At 30.3% G+C, this 17638-nt stretch overlaps 1 protein-coding gene across 1 annotated transcript; it reads left to right on the plus strand.

The window, feature by feature from the left end:
* Positions 1 to 217: 217 nt before the first annotated feature.
* LOC104878893 (uncharacterized) lies at positions 218 to 17250 on the plus strand. The gene is made up of 5 exons (XM_010649806.3): positions 218 to 935; positions 2539 to 2739; positions 3370 to 3409; positions 9293 to 9827; positions 16433 to 17250. The coding sequence occupies exons 1-5, from the start codon at positions 407 to 409 to the stop codon at positions 17225 to 17227; spliced, it is 2100 nt and encodes a 699-aa protein (XP_010648108.2). The 5' UTR covers positions 218 to 406; the 3' UTR covers positions 17228 to 17250.
* The last annotated feature ends 388 nt before the right edge of the window (positions 17251 to 17638 follow it).

A 17638-nucleotide genomic window follows, 5' to 3' on the forward strand; every position in this document is an offset into this window, starting at 1 on the left:
ATATATATTAAACAATGATTTCATCATCTCAAGTTTTTATATTCATGTTCGGTTAGAGAAAATATGCAGTCAACGGTTTTTGAAGCTTGAAACGGTTCGATTAGCAAATGGAATCCGATAGAAGACCGGTCAACGGTTTGTTTGGCCACTCCCATCCAAGTTTTATAAGATTGCTTATAACCTTATGAATTGGGAAAACGTGATGAAAAGATTATTAATACTCATCATTTCGGAGTGACTCCAAGCATGATTCAGATTTGAGACTCCTCCGGCAACCGGCACCAACCATATCTTCGTAAACCCTGTGGCATCATCATGCTTATGGGCAGCCTCAAATTATATTAAAGGGATTTTGCAGTGACTCTGGAACGCTGTACGAACCCCATCCCTCTCCAAAGACGCTCTCATGGCCGACACCAACCCTATCGACCAACAGGTACTCCAAGCTCAATTGTTCTTTCACTTGATCAGCAAAGACGACAAGAAGGTGACCCAACTCTGCAGTTCTCATCGTGAAGGCCCGCTACAGAGAATTAGTGTTTACAATGACACAGTCCTCCATATGGCCTCTCGCTTCAAACGAAGTAAACTGGTACGCGACTTACTGGAAATGTTGCCTAAAGACTGCAACCATGAACTTGCCGATACAGAAAACAACGCCGGCAGCAATATACTCCACGAAGTAGCCGCCAGTGATACTATGATAGATGTGGCGGAGTTGATGTTGAAGAGAGATCCAGAGTTGCTAATTGCGCGTAACGACTTAGGAGAGACGCCTATTTTTTGTGCAGCCCGCTACGGCCAAACTGAAATGTTTAAGTTTCTGGCTGGGGAAATGAAACTAATGGAACGAAATCCAGAAGATGGTAAACACTATTTGCAGAGGAATGATAGAACCACAGTTCTTCATATTTCCATCTTCACCGAGTGTTTTGGTGAGTTCTTCTCTCAATTCATCTGCAAGTTTTTTCCTATAATATCCATTTCTATTATTAAATATAGAAATCATAGGCTATCCCAAGTGTAGGTTAAGGAAGGCTAACCCCCAACCAATCTAGGTACGTTAGGTGAGGATGTTTCAAGTTCTTGCAAGATGTGACAAAATAGGAGGATGATGGAAAATATGTTTGAGATATGCAAAAATAAAAATAAGAAAAAGTCCAGAAAATAAAATTTTGAATAAATATTAGAAAAAAGGTTCGACATAATAGATTTTTCTTATATCATTCTCGCAATTTTTTTTTCTTCTTTCTCTCCTGTATATATAAACTTTAAATATTTTTCATTCTATTTTATTTTTTTGGCAAAATGTATTTTCATACTCAAATGAAAAAAACCATAAAATGATAATTCAAGTTTATAAAATATAAATTTCAAATAGTTATATAAAAATAATTAGTATTTATACACCTTTTGATCGAAGTTAGTATCTTTGACCATTCAGGTGCTACATTTTAATAATATAGATACTACTTTCAACCATCTTAAATACTACCTTTGACCCTTAAGTGCATAAAACTTGAATTATTTTTAGAGGATTTATATTTTATAATTATTTTTACATGAGTGTATGAAAACTTATTATTTTCTTCTTTTTTTCAAATTATTTTTTATTCTATTTTATTTATTTTTCATTATTTTCAAGATAAATTAACTTTTCATTTTTATTTTTATTTTTTCTACTATATTTTACAATCCAAACAAGTTGCAAAATTTTTAAAGATATAAGGTTCTATTTTTTATATAGAATTTATTACTATATTTTACTCTTAAAAAATACTAAAAATGTACCCGGACACTTAATGTTTGGTTACCAAATTTAAATGAAGTTATATATATATATTTTTTAAAAAAACTTTGAAAGAAATATTAGCTTCCCAAAGCCCTTTTTGGCCAAAAGTTACTATATTGTAACTTTTGCTACTTTTAAGTCTTAATATTTTTCTCCAAACAACTTCTTAAATGTAATCAAATGTACAACAAAAGAGTTTATTATTCAAAACCTCTTTTCATATTTAATTGGTTAAGCTTTAAAGGCATGTGATGGGATGTGATGGGTTTGTACAAAGGGAGTTTATACTTTAAGGGGACATGTCATATCTTGTCTTCTTTTTAAAGTTCAAAACATATATGTTACTTGTAAAAAAATATTAAGTTACACGTTTTAGATAATTTACATATACACTTTAGTCTAGGTGCATGCCATGTGGATCTTAGAAATGGAGAAAGTAGAAAGGAAAGAAAATAAATAAAAATCCAAAAAATAAAAAAATAAAAAAAAGTTAATAATAAGTTTAAAATCAATAAGCTTTACTTAAATATCATCTTCAAATTTATTTTTCTTTGTTTATAAGAATTAAATAGTTTATAAAAATGTATAAATTTTAAATAATTTTGATTTCATTTAATTAATCAAATAAGATAATTTATGTATATTTTCTTTTTCAAATATTTTTTTGGGATGCAAAGACAACATTAGTTTACTAATCTAACTTTTTTGTTTTTTGTGTTATCTCTTACAAAATTAACATGAAGTAGAATTGGCCCATTTTATTGCGGAGACCTTTTCCTATTTAATTGAAGAAAGAGATCAAGATTCAATGACTGCTCTTCAATATCTTGCATGCAATCCAATTGCATTTGAAAAGAAGAAAATAAAAACGAGACGAGGATTCATGGAGGAACTCATGATCTCAACAGTACCGACACAAGGACTCATGGAGATACTCATTAAATCCAGTATAGTACATTTAACTCCCTCATCAATATCTATTCTTCATTTACTGAATTACTCTTGTTTTTTTTATTTAGATAATAACATTTTTTTTAGAAATTGGGTATGGGCATTAACATAATTTTGGAATGCTAAATATAGTTTTATATATTTTTCACCTTTTTTTTTTTTTTGAAAAATATAGTTCGGAAACAAATTAATTAGCTATCTTATAAAACAATGTATGGTTTACATTCAAGCTTTCAAGTTAATCCAACTCAATTGAAAATATTTTAATGGATTTAATATTTATTCGCTCAATAAATAAAATAGAGCCCATGCATGGTGTAGAATGGAACTTGAGCAAGTAAAATTCAATGTCTATAATTTCTTCCATATTACGAAATGGGGCTCTAATGGATGTAAACTTTTTCCCCTCAAATTTTCCTGTCCAATAAAATAAGGATTTGGTCTGATGGATTTATTTAATAAAATTTGGTTCTTTTTTATATCCATTCACCATTAATTATTTTCCTCAACTTCTTATAATTGTTAAGTAGTGCTTCTTTCCTTTTCTGTTACATATGTTTTTTTTTTTTTTTTTTTTGCCTAAAAAATAGTGGCCTAAACATCTCACAATTGAAGTTCTTTTCCAGAGTGGCCCCCCAAGGATAACAGCAAGACAAGTGATGAAAGGTGAGATATGAAAAGTTTTGGTAAGCACCATACTTATTTATTTTGAAGGTTAGTGTTCTTAAAAGCTCTTGCATAAGAAATTTAAAATATAATTAGAAATTTAAATTTTAGTGCTTCATTTGGACATACTTCCTAAGTAAATAAGATTTTGTTTCAATTTAATGCATCTATCTAAGAGGAGGAAGAATAGGATCAGTCATTTGTAAAAATGCCTCATCCATGGTCTGGCCAAGAAAACCTCCTTTCTTGATTCAAATGTCAGTTTTAAAAATTATATCTATTGTAACGATCTCATCCCAATCGTGTAGATATTGTTTACTTTGGGCTTAAAGGGACTCTTACAACTTTAAAATATGTCTACGAGATTAAGAGAAACTCATATATATATTCCTCTATCCCATGTGAGATATCATAAATACCCCAATCCCTCCTCCATCATCTAGATACAATATCCTCGTTGTATCTCACGAGATTGTAGGGTCAATTAGAGAAACACTTCTTATGAAGCCAAAAGAAACCCTCACATAGGAGTCGAGGATCAACTTTGATACATCTGTAACGACTCACTTTCAATCGTGTAGATATTAACCACCATGGACCTAAAGGAGCCCTCGCGACTTAAAAATGTGTCTACAAGGTTAAAAGAAGTCTATATATATATATATATATATATATATATATATATATATATATATATATATATATATATATATATATATATATATGTATATATATATAATACTAAAAACTTTTTCCCTTATCCAATGGTAGGATATCACATTTATTATTTAGTGGCCTTGAAACCACCCACTATTTCCATTTCCTATATATATATATATAGATAATATGAGACATCTAAATAAAAAGTATAAACTTTAAAACAAAATGTAAACATATCTTATGTCTTTAAAAATTACTTTAATAAATTTTATAATTTGAGATAGTAAAATTTTTTATTATCTCAATTTTTCAATCAATTTTTAAATCCATAAAATATTCAATATAAACCTCTAAGAAATCCTATATTTTATATATATATATATAGAAACTATTACTATTTTCTACATTTAAAAATAAAAAATAGTAAGTGTATCCAATATACAATAAGGTGTAATTTGGGTAAACTTTTTGTTTCTCTTTTCTAAAATAGAATGTAATTATAATACCTCTATAAAATATAAGAACTCTTTGAAACTTAATTCAAAAATAGAATGATTTTTAAAAATTGTTAAAAAGATGAGATGTCAGAAAAAAAAAAATTACTACTTCAAATTTTAGAAAATTTAAAAGTAATTTTTTAAAATATAAGTTAAGTTTATATTTTTAAAAACATAAGTTAAGTTTGTACTATTTATATAAGAGTTATTGTATTTTATATATTTCATAGAAGTTATTATTATTTTCTACCCTTCAAAATAAAAACCAAGAAGCATATCTAAATGAGCACTAAGGCATCAATTGGATATACTTCTTATTTTTTATTTTTAAAATTAAAACATGGTAGTTATTTACATAGATTAAAATTTCTAGAAATATAATCAAAATTTCTAGAAATATAATCAAAATTTCAATATATCATACTAGCCTTGATACAAAAAAAAGAAAAAAAAAAAAGGTTGAAATCTTAGCTTGCCAAAAATTGGCCAATATTGTTGAATATATCAATAGAATATTAGTCCACCAAGAAAAAGACCAACTATTGATATTTATGATATTTCAACATCCCATGCAAAAAAAAGGAAATATTAAAATAAAACTTGATTAAATTAATTAATTTTAATTATTTTAACTTAATTAAATTGAGAAAATAAAGGCTAATCTTAATAGAGAAAAACATCCAAGAGGTGGAGTGAATTGGGGTTTAAAAATTCTTTTTCAAACATAATAAATTTAAACACAAGAAGCACGAATATAAATAGATAAGGTTAGAGAAAGCAAACTTAGATTTTATAGTGGTTTAACACTTCCTTGCCTATGTCCACTCTCTTCAAGCTCCTAACCAAGTAAGGGTTCCACTATACTTGAAACTTCAACTAAGCTTCTAATCACCTTTACACTTGGATTCCGGCTCCAATGGGCTCTTACACAATCCCTTCAAATCTCTACTCACTTGAAGCTTTTAACACTCAAATAATAAGCTTAAATCTCTCAACCTAACTCAACAAGGGATCAAATACAACCTGAAAGCTAAGAAGAATCACAAGGGTGCATTAAGGAATATGCAAATGAAGGTTTAATGCACCAAAGAAAGAATGAGAGCTTTTGCGGCAAGAACAAGTAGGTAAACAAATAAATGCAGGGAACTCCTGCTCATAAATGAAGTGGAGCTCTCAATTTATAGGTTTCTAGCGTTGGGAGCCAAAATGCCAAAAAGCAGCCTCAATCGGTCAAGTTAGGGGTCGACTGGTTCACTAGCCGTTGAGCATTAAATGCATGGTAGGTGACCATTAGGCCTTGACCGGACCTCGATTGGGAAGACATATTCCCCAACCGAAAAAGAAAGGCTACTGAAAGAGAGAGAAGATTTTTTGCATTTCTCGATCAAAACTCAACCAGGAAAGTGTAATCAATCGACTGGTACCTTAGTCGATTGAGCCGGCTGGTCATTGCCTCAACTGGTTCACTTTTTTTGGCCCAAAAACCTATCTTTTTTTTTTTTCTCTTCTAACACTTGGCAAGGTCTTTAGGTAAATTAATATGCCAATTTTGAAATCATTTGCCTAAGGTTCATTTGATAAAACTCGGGTTTTTGATGGAAATGTAACTTTAATGCATAAATCAAGTTTTTAAACATGCATGAAAAGATATGAAAATCCCAAGTGCACTCATGCATTCATCTTACATATATTTCTTATGATTAAAGGTTTTCCAAATGTCTTAATTTTGCATCCATTGAGTCCTTTGATGAATTTCCAAACTAACACCTGAAATTCTTTATAATTCAAACCAATTAGCCACTTAACCATGGTTTACTATCATCAAAAGATGATTAGGAGAACCCTTGGGCTAACAATCTCCCCCTCTTTATGATGAAAAACCTTGGTTATCTAGGAGGAAAATAATCTTGCCCTTAAACCAATCATGGATTAACAATCAAAATTTAAGAATTGAAAACAAAAAAGATCAAGACATGTTAAAGAGTATTGCAACAATAAACAATATAAGTCATCAAATATATAGGCATATCATATATCATAAGTCAAATGTATCAATCAGTACATCATATGTCCAATCAAACTAACATAACTAAAGATAAGCAATGTATTATCCAACAAAGATGATATGCATGTATGAGTCTCCTATATCTAGCCTCCTATATCCTAAAATATCTCCCCCTTTGGCAACATAAAAAAGGAACAAGGGGGGTGTCCAACAAATCAAGGTTGAGGAGGTGGAGATGGAAACATGGAATGCAAGTAGGCCACAATCTCATCATACTAATGCACCTTGTAATCCTTAATGCAATCAATCCTTTACTGGAGATACTCAAACTGAGAAGTGAACCCAATTTGATATTGTCCATCCTCCATAGAATAAAATCGTGTGTCACTGACCACTGCAAGCTCCTTCATGAAAAGTACCAAGAAAGCTAATCTGAGCAGATAAATCCATCCAAGGAGCATGGTCAAGAGTATAAGGTGCCTAAGGCTATGGTATCTCAGTATAGGTGGGCTTAGTGAATGTTGGTTTAGAGAAGGAGGGCTCGGTGTATAATGGTTGAGTAGATGGTCCATCTATAAAAGCCGACTAAGTCATCATCGGCTCATAGAAGGTGAACTCAAACTAAACACCCTCAATCTATGAAGGAATCTCTGTCTAAAGCGAGGGAATATCAAGCTTGGGCCCTCTCTGCTAGTGGCTACTCTGAGGGTCTAGTCCACCCTAAGGGTCTACTCTACTCTCCATCTCCCAAATCTTTGCCTCATTCTCAACTCCATGGTGTGTTTATCATTGTCCCCATAGCTATTCTCTCTCTGTTTTTCTGATCCAAAAACCATCTGGAGTCTTCTCAAATTTCATTCACCCCATGGACTGATCATCATATGTATCATATGTACTAGGAGCCTCAAAGTTCATCTCTTTACTAAGGTCAATGCTAGCATCCTTGAATACTTGGGAAAGGAAGCAGCCATAGGGGAGTACTCGAGTGGTGCTCTCGCAACATGCAATCATATGCATCATATAGAACATCATATAGACATATACTTAGAAAATGGTCAATTTTTTTTTACCAAAAATCAAAATTCCCTTGGCATTGGCCATAAAAATTTGGGGAATTCATTAAAAATCCTAAGTGCACTCATGCATTCATCTTACATATGTTTCTTATGATTAAAGGTCTTTCTTGGGCTAACAAATTTTATTTGTAAATTTCATTGCCTTATCATCCAAAATATAAAAACTATCATAATAATCTTCTTAATGAATATGTTTATATTTTTTGTGTAATAATTAAATATCAAAAAACTAAAATTTATAAAAAAAAATTATAAAAAAATTTAAATTAAAAAATTATACTATATCATTATTTCTCTTATATCCTTAAATATATTCAAAATAAATACTTCATAAATTTTATCATACATAATTCCTTAAAGGAAAAAAAATTAAAAAAACACACATGGGTAGCTTCTCACTACAATTTGTAACTACCAAAATGTTATTAATAGGTTTTGCAAATTGCTTCTCAAACTACATGAATTCTTTCTTGAGTGTACAACAATTCTTGATTGACCAACATCTGAAATGCTCAAAAGACTCAATACTCAACCCAAGCCTATTGCTACGCTAAAAAAGGCTTCAATTGTTCTTTTAGATTTCATAGAAGAAAAATTTAGGATATCGATTTATTATTTTATTAAATTTTGAATTTTAGAAATTAATGTGTATAGGTAAATCTAGACCATTGAATAAAGAAATGAAGAAACAACATTTAGTTATAGAAAGGAATGAGAGTTAAATATGTAAATCATAATAATCAAGTACAAAGTAATGATGTTTTCTAAACCATATGATGCCAACTTCTAATGGATGACAAAAAATCCCTCATAAATCTATATTTAAACTCAAATTTATTAAGTGATTATTGAAAATGGTAACTGAAAATTTTATAAGTTATATATATAATTTTTTGTTCAAAAATATTTGGTTCTATAAATTAAGTTATGCTAGGTTACATAAGTTGTATAAGAGATTATTCAATAATTTAGGTATATAACTTTCAGTCATGCTATGTGAAATTTTTGGTAGATAAATAATTATATGATTAGGAGTGACCAAAAGGGGAATCCTTCACATGCACACATTCTAGAATCCATTTTTATTTTACTCAGTGAAATAAGGAAAATTTAAAAAATAAATATTTTCATACAAAGATCACACTTTTAAAGAACAACTCTAGGTATAAACAAATAGATATCAGACTAAGGCAATGTTGAATAAATTAAATATGTATAAAAAAATTGATATTTCAATACAAAGGCAATGTAGAAAAGAAATGAAACTATTTTTCCATGTAACTATTTCTCCTTTTTGGCAATTACCCAATTTTTAATAACTTTAAAAGGCCTTTAGAAAGTATTAAAAAAAGACAAAAGACAAAAAGAAAAAAAAAATCTTCTTTATAGATCCATCTACGCACTACTTGTAAAAAAAATTGTAAAATATTCCTCACCCTTTATAATCGATTAAATTACAAATGTATTATTGAAAGCTATTGTGGTTGGACTAATATGTACTATTAGACTTCAATTACTCTCTTCAATATAATAATATTTCATATCTAAACATCATATAATACTAGATTATTTACTTGTGATACATTTTTGTATTTCAATATATTATGTAAAAGTAATCTAACATGTCTCATATTATTAAAAGCAGATGCTATTCACTTCAAGGACTCGTCAAGCTTTTGGTAAAGAATGATAAATCATGGCATGCTAGTGTTAATTCTCAAGAAGTTGGCTTAGGTGAGACTAAGGAGTTGGATATAGAAAAGGAAGAAAAACTATCCCAAGAAAAGAAAGGACAAAATTTCCAAGAAAATGAAGGGCAAAACTACCAAGAAAGTTCAACCAACTACAAGTACAAGAAGAGCAATGAAGCTCCATTATTTTTGGCAACAATATCAAACATTCAAGACATTGTTGAAGAAATACTGGTTTGTCATCCTCAAGCACTTGAGCATATTAATAAGGAGGGAATGAACATACTACATGTGGCAATCCTTTACCGTCATATTGAAATTTTTGATATAGTATCAAAATCTGAATTGCTTGCAAGAAGTCTATTATTAGCTACAGATAACAAAGGGAACTCCTTACTACATATGGTTGGCCTAAAAAGAAAAAGTCAAGCTAGTGAAAAGATGCAAAGCCCTGCATCCCAACTACAAAAAGAGTTGCTGTTGTTTAAGGTGCACTTCTACTTACCCATTAATGATAACCATAAACATTGTGCTCATGCATACACTTGTACCAAGTCATTTGATTATTAATCTTCATTACTACTACTACTACTACTACTAATAATAATAATAAAAATAATAATAAGTTATTAAGTAATGGATGAAAAATATGTATCCAAGTTAGGAAAATGATAAGGTACTTATTAGGTACTAAATTTCAAATTTGAGTCATTAATGTATTTAATAAAATTTAGATCATCATATTCCAAATAAAACCAAGGTACTAAGAAATAAAACCTAGAAGCAATAAATAAGTCTTAATTAAATAGTGTTAGGATTTTAACTATACCAACCTAAGATAATTGCCCGGGGGAGGGTGAATAAGGTGATGGTTGCTTTTAACAAATTTAAATATAAAGAGCAAGTGACAATTGTATGTAATAATATAACAAGTATAATGAAATGCAATTGCATATAAAGTAAAGAAAGAAAAGGAAAAGAGAAATGCAAACTTAAGATTTTATAGTGGTTCAAGCAACATAGCATACATCCACTCTCTTTAAGGTTCAATCCTAAGCTTTAGATTCCACTATCCCAAAGCTTCCAAATCAAGCCTTCAAGGTTTACACTTGGATTAATTGGCTTCAGTGGGCACTTATAATTTTCCTCAAGAAATGCTTTACTCTTGAAGATCCCCAAGAGATACCTCACACTTGGAAAACCTTAAGTGATACCTCACACTTAAATTTTTCCCTCAAGTGATACCCTACAATTGAGCCCAACTCACAAGGTATATAAAATAATATTCAATAAGAATAAAACTTCTAGTTTACAATTTTTGCATAATGGAATATAAGGAAAAGAAGGTTGAATGGTGCACTAAGATGAATTCTTTAACTACACTTTAAAAACACTCCTTCAAGCTTAAATAATATTTAATAATCATTTAAAACTCTTTCCCATTAATACAAGAATCTTGGAGCCTTTAAATAAGAGCTGGAAACCTAAACTAGTCATGCTTGTTAAGCATGGTTTAGGTTTAAGAAGTCAATGAACCAATCGACCAACTACTAGCCATTGCGATTATCGTTGGCCAATCGGCTCAACTATTTAAGGCTTAACCTCAATGGTTGAACACATGCTACTAAAAGAAACAAAGTGCAAGTGCACCTCAACTGAACATGTTCTTCCTTATCTCAACCAATTGCACTGTAAAGTGCATAAAAGACCTATTTTGAGGCTTGGAACCTCTAACAACTTATATTCAACTTCATAAATTTTTAAAAACAAGTTTAGAAAGAATTAGATTCATAGTTTTAATCAAGATCATGAAATCATTAAGTTTATAAGAGAATAAAATTGATTTAGATACTTAGATGAATTTATGTGCTTCAATAAAAAAGTAATGTAATATGAACCTAGTGCACTAACAACTTTACAAAAAGATCCTAGATAATAGGTCTTTATTCCTCTTCTCTTTGAAGTCTTCTCCTTCTTCTTGATTTTCCTTTGACTTGATATTTCTTTTATTGCTTCTTTAGATATCTTTGTCTAAATATACTTAGAATAAATCATTAGTGTCAAACTTTGTTTTATTATCATCAAAACCAAAATTAACCAAACTTTAGTTTCACAATCTCCTCCTTTTTGAGATGACAAAATCAAAGTTGCTCGAATACTTCCCCCTTGAATATATGCTCCTTGATTTTTAGAAAATGTTCAATTTTAAGAATCTTAAGGAGTATATTTAGGGTGCTAAAAAATAATATAACCAAATATTAACAACACAGAGAGCAATTAGCAATTGGGAAGATAACAAATAGGATGCATGCATGTATGTAATAATTGAAGTATGAAGCCTCAATATTCAAGATTGTTGAAACAAATATTATCATCCTAGTACTATAATAACTTATTACTAATTTTCCTCCTTTTTGTCATCAACAAAAAGTCTCAATTAAGTATGATAAGAGAATTTATTAATCAATCATAAATGATGTCACAAAAAATAAATAATAAGCATAACATTATTTTTCCTCTTTCTTTTCTTTTTCATTTGAAAATATATTTCAAATAAAAATTTTCTCAATCTTAGAGCATTTTCCAATTTAAAGCATTATTTGCTAAAAATGGAAAGGAATAAAATATTTTTCATGTAAAGTATATCGTTATTTCCCAACATATGCAATTTAAACGATGCAACACATAACATGCAAAATTTAATATCATTAAAACATGCAAGCATGTGATCATTTTATTTCACCTAAGGTTTTCATAAATGATGACTTCTTATTAATCCAAACCTTGGGATAGCAATTATGTCAATTATATTAAAATGATATTTCTTAGTATGATCAAAATTCAATACATTTTCAATTGTTCTTTATTAAAAAATTCAAACCAATACGATAAGATAGAAAAAACAATTTGAAGCATTTCTAAACTTCTTATGCCAAATTGATCATCCTTTTCATGATGATTGACATTGTATCCATTCCTTTAGAAGAGTTTTTGATTCTTTAGAAATGAAAAAAAATCCATTTAGGAATTTAATTCTGAATCTAATTACATCATATCATGCTTATAAGGACTCTAGTCTAGCAGATGACATATAGTTTTAGCATTTAATTATGCATTTTTCTTTTCTTACTCATTTCACTCATGGATTGACTTTGGAATGGACACCTCATTTTCAATTTTTGTTGGAATATTATATCTATTTTGAATGACTTTCCATAAATCAAAATCAATAGACTTTAAAAACCAAGTCATTTTTGTTTTTGAATACCTATAATCATGTCTAAAAAAGAATATGATATATATTTTTGTTTTCAATTTTGGTTGGAATCTGACATCTATTTTGAAACTGAGAAATCTCCCATGAGTAGAAACTTAGGTTGATTTTCTATTCCTTACAGATTATTAAATTTTAAGCAAAAGGCCTTACTTTGATATCAATTGTTATGATTCTAGTTATACCAACCTAAGGTAATCACCTTAGAAGAGAGAGGAAAGGGAGGGGGGGGAGGGAAGGGGAAGTTGAATATGGTGATGATCACTGTTTATAAATTTAAACTTACAAAGAAAGTGACAATTGTAGCAATTGCATATAAAGTAAAAAGAGTAAGGGAAGAAAGAAATGTGAACTTAATATTTTATAGTGGTTTGAAGCAACTCAACCTATATCCATTATCCTCAAGCTTCAATCCAAGCTTAAGGTTCCACTATATTTATGCTTCCAAACGAAGCCTTCATACTTTACTCTTGGATTAACTAGCTCTAATGGGCACTTATAATTTTTCTTAAGTGATACCTCATTGTTTAAGAGATGTCTCACTCTTAAAGATCCCCAAGTGACACTCCACACTTGGACAACCCTAAGTGATACCTCACACTTAAATTTTTCACTAAATTGATACCTTCTACAATTAAGCCTAACTCATAAGATGTATAAGAAAAAATTTGATAAGAATAAAACTTCTAGTTTACAATTTTGGTACAATGAAATACACAAAAACTAGAATTGAATGATGTACTTGTTAGGATTGAGCCTTATAAAGCATGACATAAAGTAACAAATTGAGATTAATTTATAAATTTATTTATTAATGTTTTTTGGTTTCCCATATGCATTTATTAGTCATTTGAGCATACATGCTCACATCACTTGCATTGTATATGACTTAAGTGCATTTGGAGTTGCACAAAAGATCCAAGTCATGGGTTCCTTGTAGAGTGATAAGTAGTTCACAATCGGTTCACGGATTTAGGAAATCCATGTGAGATTGTAGTGCACTATCTCCTAATTGGAGGGATGACTTGTCTTGGTTATCAGGATGGTTTTCCCATAGTGAGTGCACTAGTGTATGCAATGCACACTGGATAGAACTTATGGTGAATCATGATGTAAGACTATTAATTAATTATCATGATTCACCAAGCTACCATACTGCATAGACTCTCAACCTTGAGAAGGTATTGAGGCTTTAACCTATGGGTGAGACCCTAAGGTGGTCATATATCCTTATGGATAGGGTCACTGTTGATGGAGGCTAGTGGTGGTAACAGGTATTCTTAATAGAGGCACCATAATATCTTATGGGTTTGAGACAGTGTGTCTCCTTAGGTCATTCAAAGGACATGTGATCTAGAAGACTTTGGTCATAACATTTCCACTAGTGGAAATTAGACATATGCTTTTTGAAGGTAGAGTATGTCAATTAATCATATAATAGGTTAGATATGTAATTAAGGATTGGAAGGCCAATCTTGATAGGTGATATAACATTAACCTATTAGATTATGGACACCGGTTCATGGGGAGCACTCTACATGCAATGGATAGTAGGTCACAAATCCAAGCTTTGTCTTATTGTTATTTACATAGGGTACTGAAGTGAAGTTGATTCTCTATCATGGGATGTTGAATCAACTTCAAAAGTGAATTCTTATGGAATTAATTCTCTTATGGGTTCCCAATGGTCCCTGTTCAAGCTCATATACCTAGATGACATTGTCTATGAGAGTTGGATTAGATCTTGGTTCACTTTTATGCATACAAACATTTTGATAATTAGACAAGATTGCATATGAGTTAGTGAACAAGGTTTCTAAATTGAGTTAATTAATTAATTGTATAGCCCTATTTTATTAATTAATCAATTAAGAGCCTTTTTAGGCTAGATTAAGTGACCCAAGCCCTTAATGGGCTCTAGTCACTTAAGCCTATGGAGAACCTTATAAATACCCATTTAGGGAGGATTTCTAGAGAGTTGTCTTCCATCATCAAAGAAAGAGTCATAGCCTCTACCTTCCTTTTCTTACCATCGGTTGAGTGCCAAGGTTTAAGGAAGAGACATCAAGCGGAAGACGAGTCTATGAAAGTTCCAACGACTTCATTCAAATACTTCACTGCATGGATTTGATTTGAAAACATTCAAATTAAGTTAAAGTTTTCTTTTTTGATATCTAAATCATATTATTATTTAAAATTGATTTTTTTTACTAAGTATAAGATTTAGATAAAGCCTAGGAAAGATTTGCATGTACCTAAACTGATATAGGTATAGGGAACAGAGAAATATGGGTTTTCCTATAGTACTAAGATGAATACAAGTTTGAAAGCAAGTCACTCTGAAAACACTTTAACAAGGCTTAAATAATATTTAAGACTGATTTAAAACTTTTTCCTAATCAATATAAGAAATTTGAAATGTTTAAATAGGATTTAGAAACTCAAACTAGTTGTTAGACACAATCTAGGTTCAACCAATCAATTGGCTACTAGTTATTGGGGTTACCATTGTTCAATTGGCTCAACTGGTTAAGGTTTATCCTTAACCAATTTAGATTTAACTTTGATCGGTTGAATGTATACTTCTAGAAAAATAAAAAAATAAAAAAATGCAAGTGCACCAAGTCGAGCCTAACTGGCTTAATCAGTTCCTCTCTACTTCAACCAATTATATTGTAAAGTGTATAAAAGACCCTAGCTAGTTGGAGGACTGAAATTCTTAGAAACTTTTATTCAACTTCATAAACCCTTTAAAAAAGCTTAATTAGGAAGGATTAGATTCAAGAAAATAAAATCCATTTAGACATTTGGATGATTTTATGTACTTCAATAATAATGTAATGTGCTATGAACCTAGTGCACCAATAGTTTTACAGAAGAGATCCTAGGGAATGGGTCTTGACTCTTTTTCTTTTTGAGGTTTTTTTCCTTCTTTTTAATTTTTATTTGATTTAGAATATTTTTTATTATTTTTTTGAAAATCTTCTTACCTAAACATACTTAGGATAAATTATTAGTTTTAAATTTTATTTTATTATTATCAAAACTGAGATTGGTTTCACAAATAGAGATAAATAGAACCTTTTTAACAAATATAAATAAGATCATTATTACCACCTATCAATTTTTCTTTGGCCATCACTTTTGTGTATGATATGAAAATTAGCTTTTCAATGTTGTAAAATGATCCTTCAAGTTATCACTATAGCCTTTTTAGGCTTACAAAAGGTTAAATTAATGCATAGAGTAAATAAACAATACACCAACGAACACCAACGAGATTCAAACTCAAGACCCAGTTACTCTTACCATGTTTAAATCCACTAATTGACCTTAAAGTTTTTAAGTTATTAGAAACGTACTAAAGAAAGAAAAAAGTATTAAAAAAAATTTCTCATTTTTGTTTTAATATATAAAATAAAAAATAAAAAACAAAATACAATTAAAATTAATAGAAAAAAACTTGAATATTTTGAAATTATTTAATCTTTAGATAAGAGCTAAAATAAGTAAAATGAGTTCAAACTCATTTTTAAAAACGATTTTTGATTTTAAATCTTTTTTTTTCCTTCACTTGTTATTTCCTTATATTTTTTTCTCTCTATTTTTCTCCACTTCCCTCAAATTATTTAAGAATCATCTAAGAATCAAAGACAACCTAAAAGTTCATGAATAATTACTTTGAAGGTTTTTTTTCTTTTTTTTCCCTAATATTTTTAATTTAGTCTAATGATAAATGGAGGGATTAGAAAGAACAAAAATGTTTGTATGTGTTACATTAGAATAACGGTTCAACTTGTGATTGTATGTGTGGGTGCAGAAAGTGAAGTCAGCCTGTAAGATGCATTTGACCAAGCCTCTCAACAAAGATAACCAGACTGCTGAAGAATTATTTGCTGCTAGGAATGAGAGACTCCATCGAGATGCCAAGGAATGGCTAATGCGCACCACTGAGAATTGCACCATTCTTTCTATTTTCATAGCCACTGTTGCCTTTGCAGCAGCCTACACGGTACCAGGAGGTCCTAATCAAAACACTGGTATTCCAATCCTTAACTCTAAACCCTTCTTTTTGGTTTTCATATTAGCTGATGTGTTCTCCCTCACTTTGGCTTTGACATCTGTGGGTATATTTCTCTCCATCCTTACATCCTCATTTCCACTACAAGACTTCGAAACATATCTTTTTAAGAAGCTGACACAGGGAATTATATGTATGATCCTCTCGGTCTCAATGATGGCGGTGGCATTTGGAGCAACAATCATCCTGATCATGATGACACATAATTGGAAAAATGCTGTTTGGAGTGTGGTTGGATTTCTTCCTGTCCCCATTTTTTTTCTCTCATATTCACCTCTACGTTCAGCAGTCCTGGGACGTTGCACAGAATCTTCCAAATATTTTGTTGCAAAATTCCTCAAAGGTGTTGCCATTGGGGTTGCAATATTCGTCTTTGTCCTCTTTTATTGTTTATATCTAGCTTTCAAAGGACTGTTCTGGACCGTGAAAAAGGCTTTTGAGTTTATTATATGTAAACCTGTTCGTTGGATTTGTGGGAATAAATCCGATACCCAATCTCCACAGCCAACTGCAGCTCCTATTACTCAAGTTTGAAAGAAGAAACCAAATTTCGTTTCAGAACTCTTTTCAGAGCATGTTGTCCTCTCTTCTTTTTCTATAAAGTAACAGAACTTGCCTGTGTGAAGTTAATAATTAGCATATTGAGAGTGTAGTATTAGTTGCTGACTCATTCTGATGCATGTATGTTTTAAATTTTAATTTTAGAGGCTATATATATATATAGAGAGAGAGAGAGAAGGTTTTCTCACTCCTTCCAAGATTTTCTCTCAGCAAAATGTTCATTTGTTCATTTGCATCAAAACACCCTTTTAGTATCGAAAATACCAAAAAATTAAAGTTCATTTGTTCTAATTTTCTCTTCATTCTACCTATATATGACTTTTAATATTTTTAATATTTGAAAATTTTTATAATTCAAATGTCAGAAAAACTATAAATACTTTT

Source organism: Vitis vinifera, chromosome 3 (assembly GCF_030704535.1).
Source record: "Vitis vinifera cultivar Pinot Noir 40024 chromosome 3, ASM3070453v1".
In the NCBI taxonomy this organism is placed as follows: domain Eukaryota; kingdom Viridiplantae; phylum Streptophyta; class Magnoliopsida; order Vitales; family Vitaceae; genus Vitis; species Vitis vinifera.

Excerpts from the sequence above, each read along its gene's own strand:
- LOC104878893 (XM_010649806.3), top strand. The coding sequence starts at position 407 with ATGGCCGACACCAACCCTATCGACCAACAGGTACTCCAAGCTCAATTG. Across the intron at positions 936-2,538 it reads CATCTTCACCGAGTGTTTTG|AATTGGCCCATTTTATTGCG; the intron begins GTGAGTTCTTCT and ends AACATGAAGTAG. Across the intron at positions 9,828-16,432 it reads AAGAGTTGCTGTTGTTTAAG|AAAGTGAAGTCAGCCTGTAA; the intron begins GTGCACTTCTAC and ends GTGTGGGTGCAG.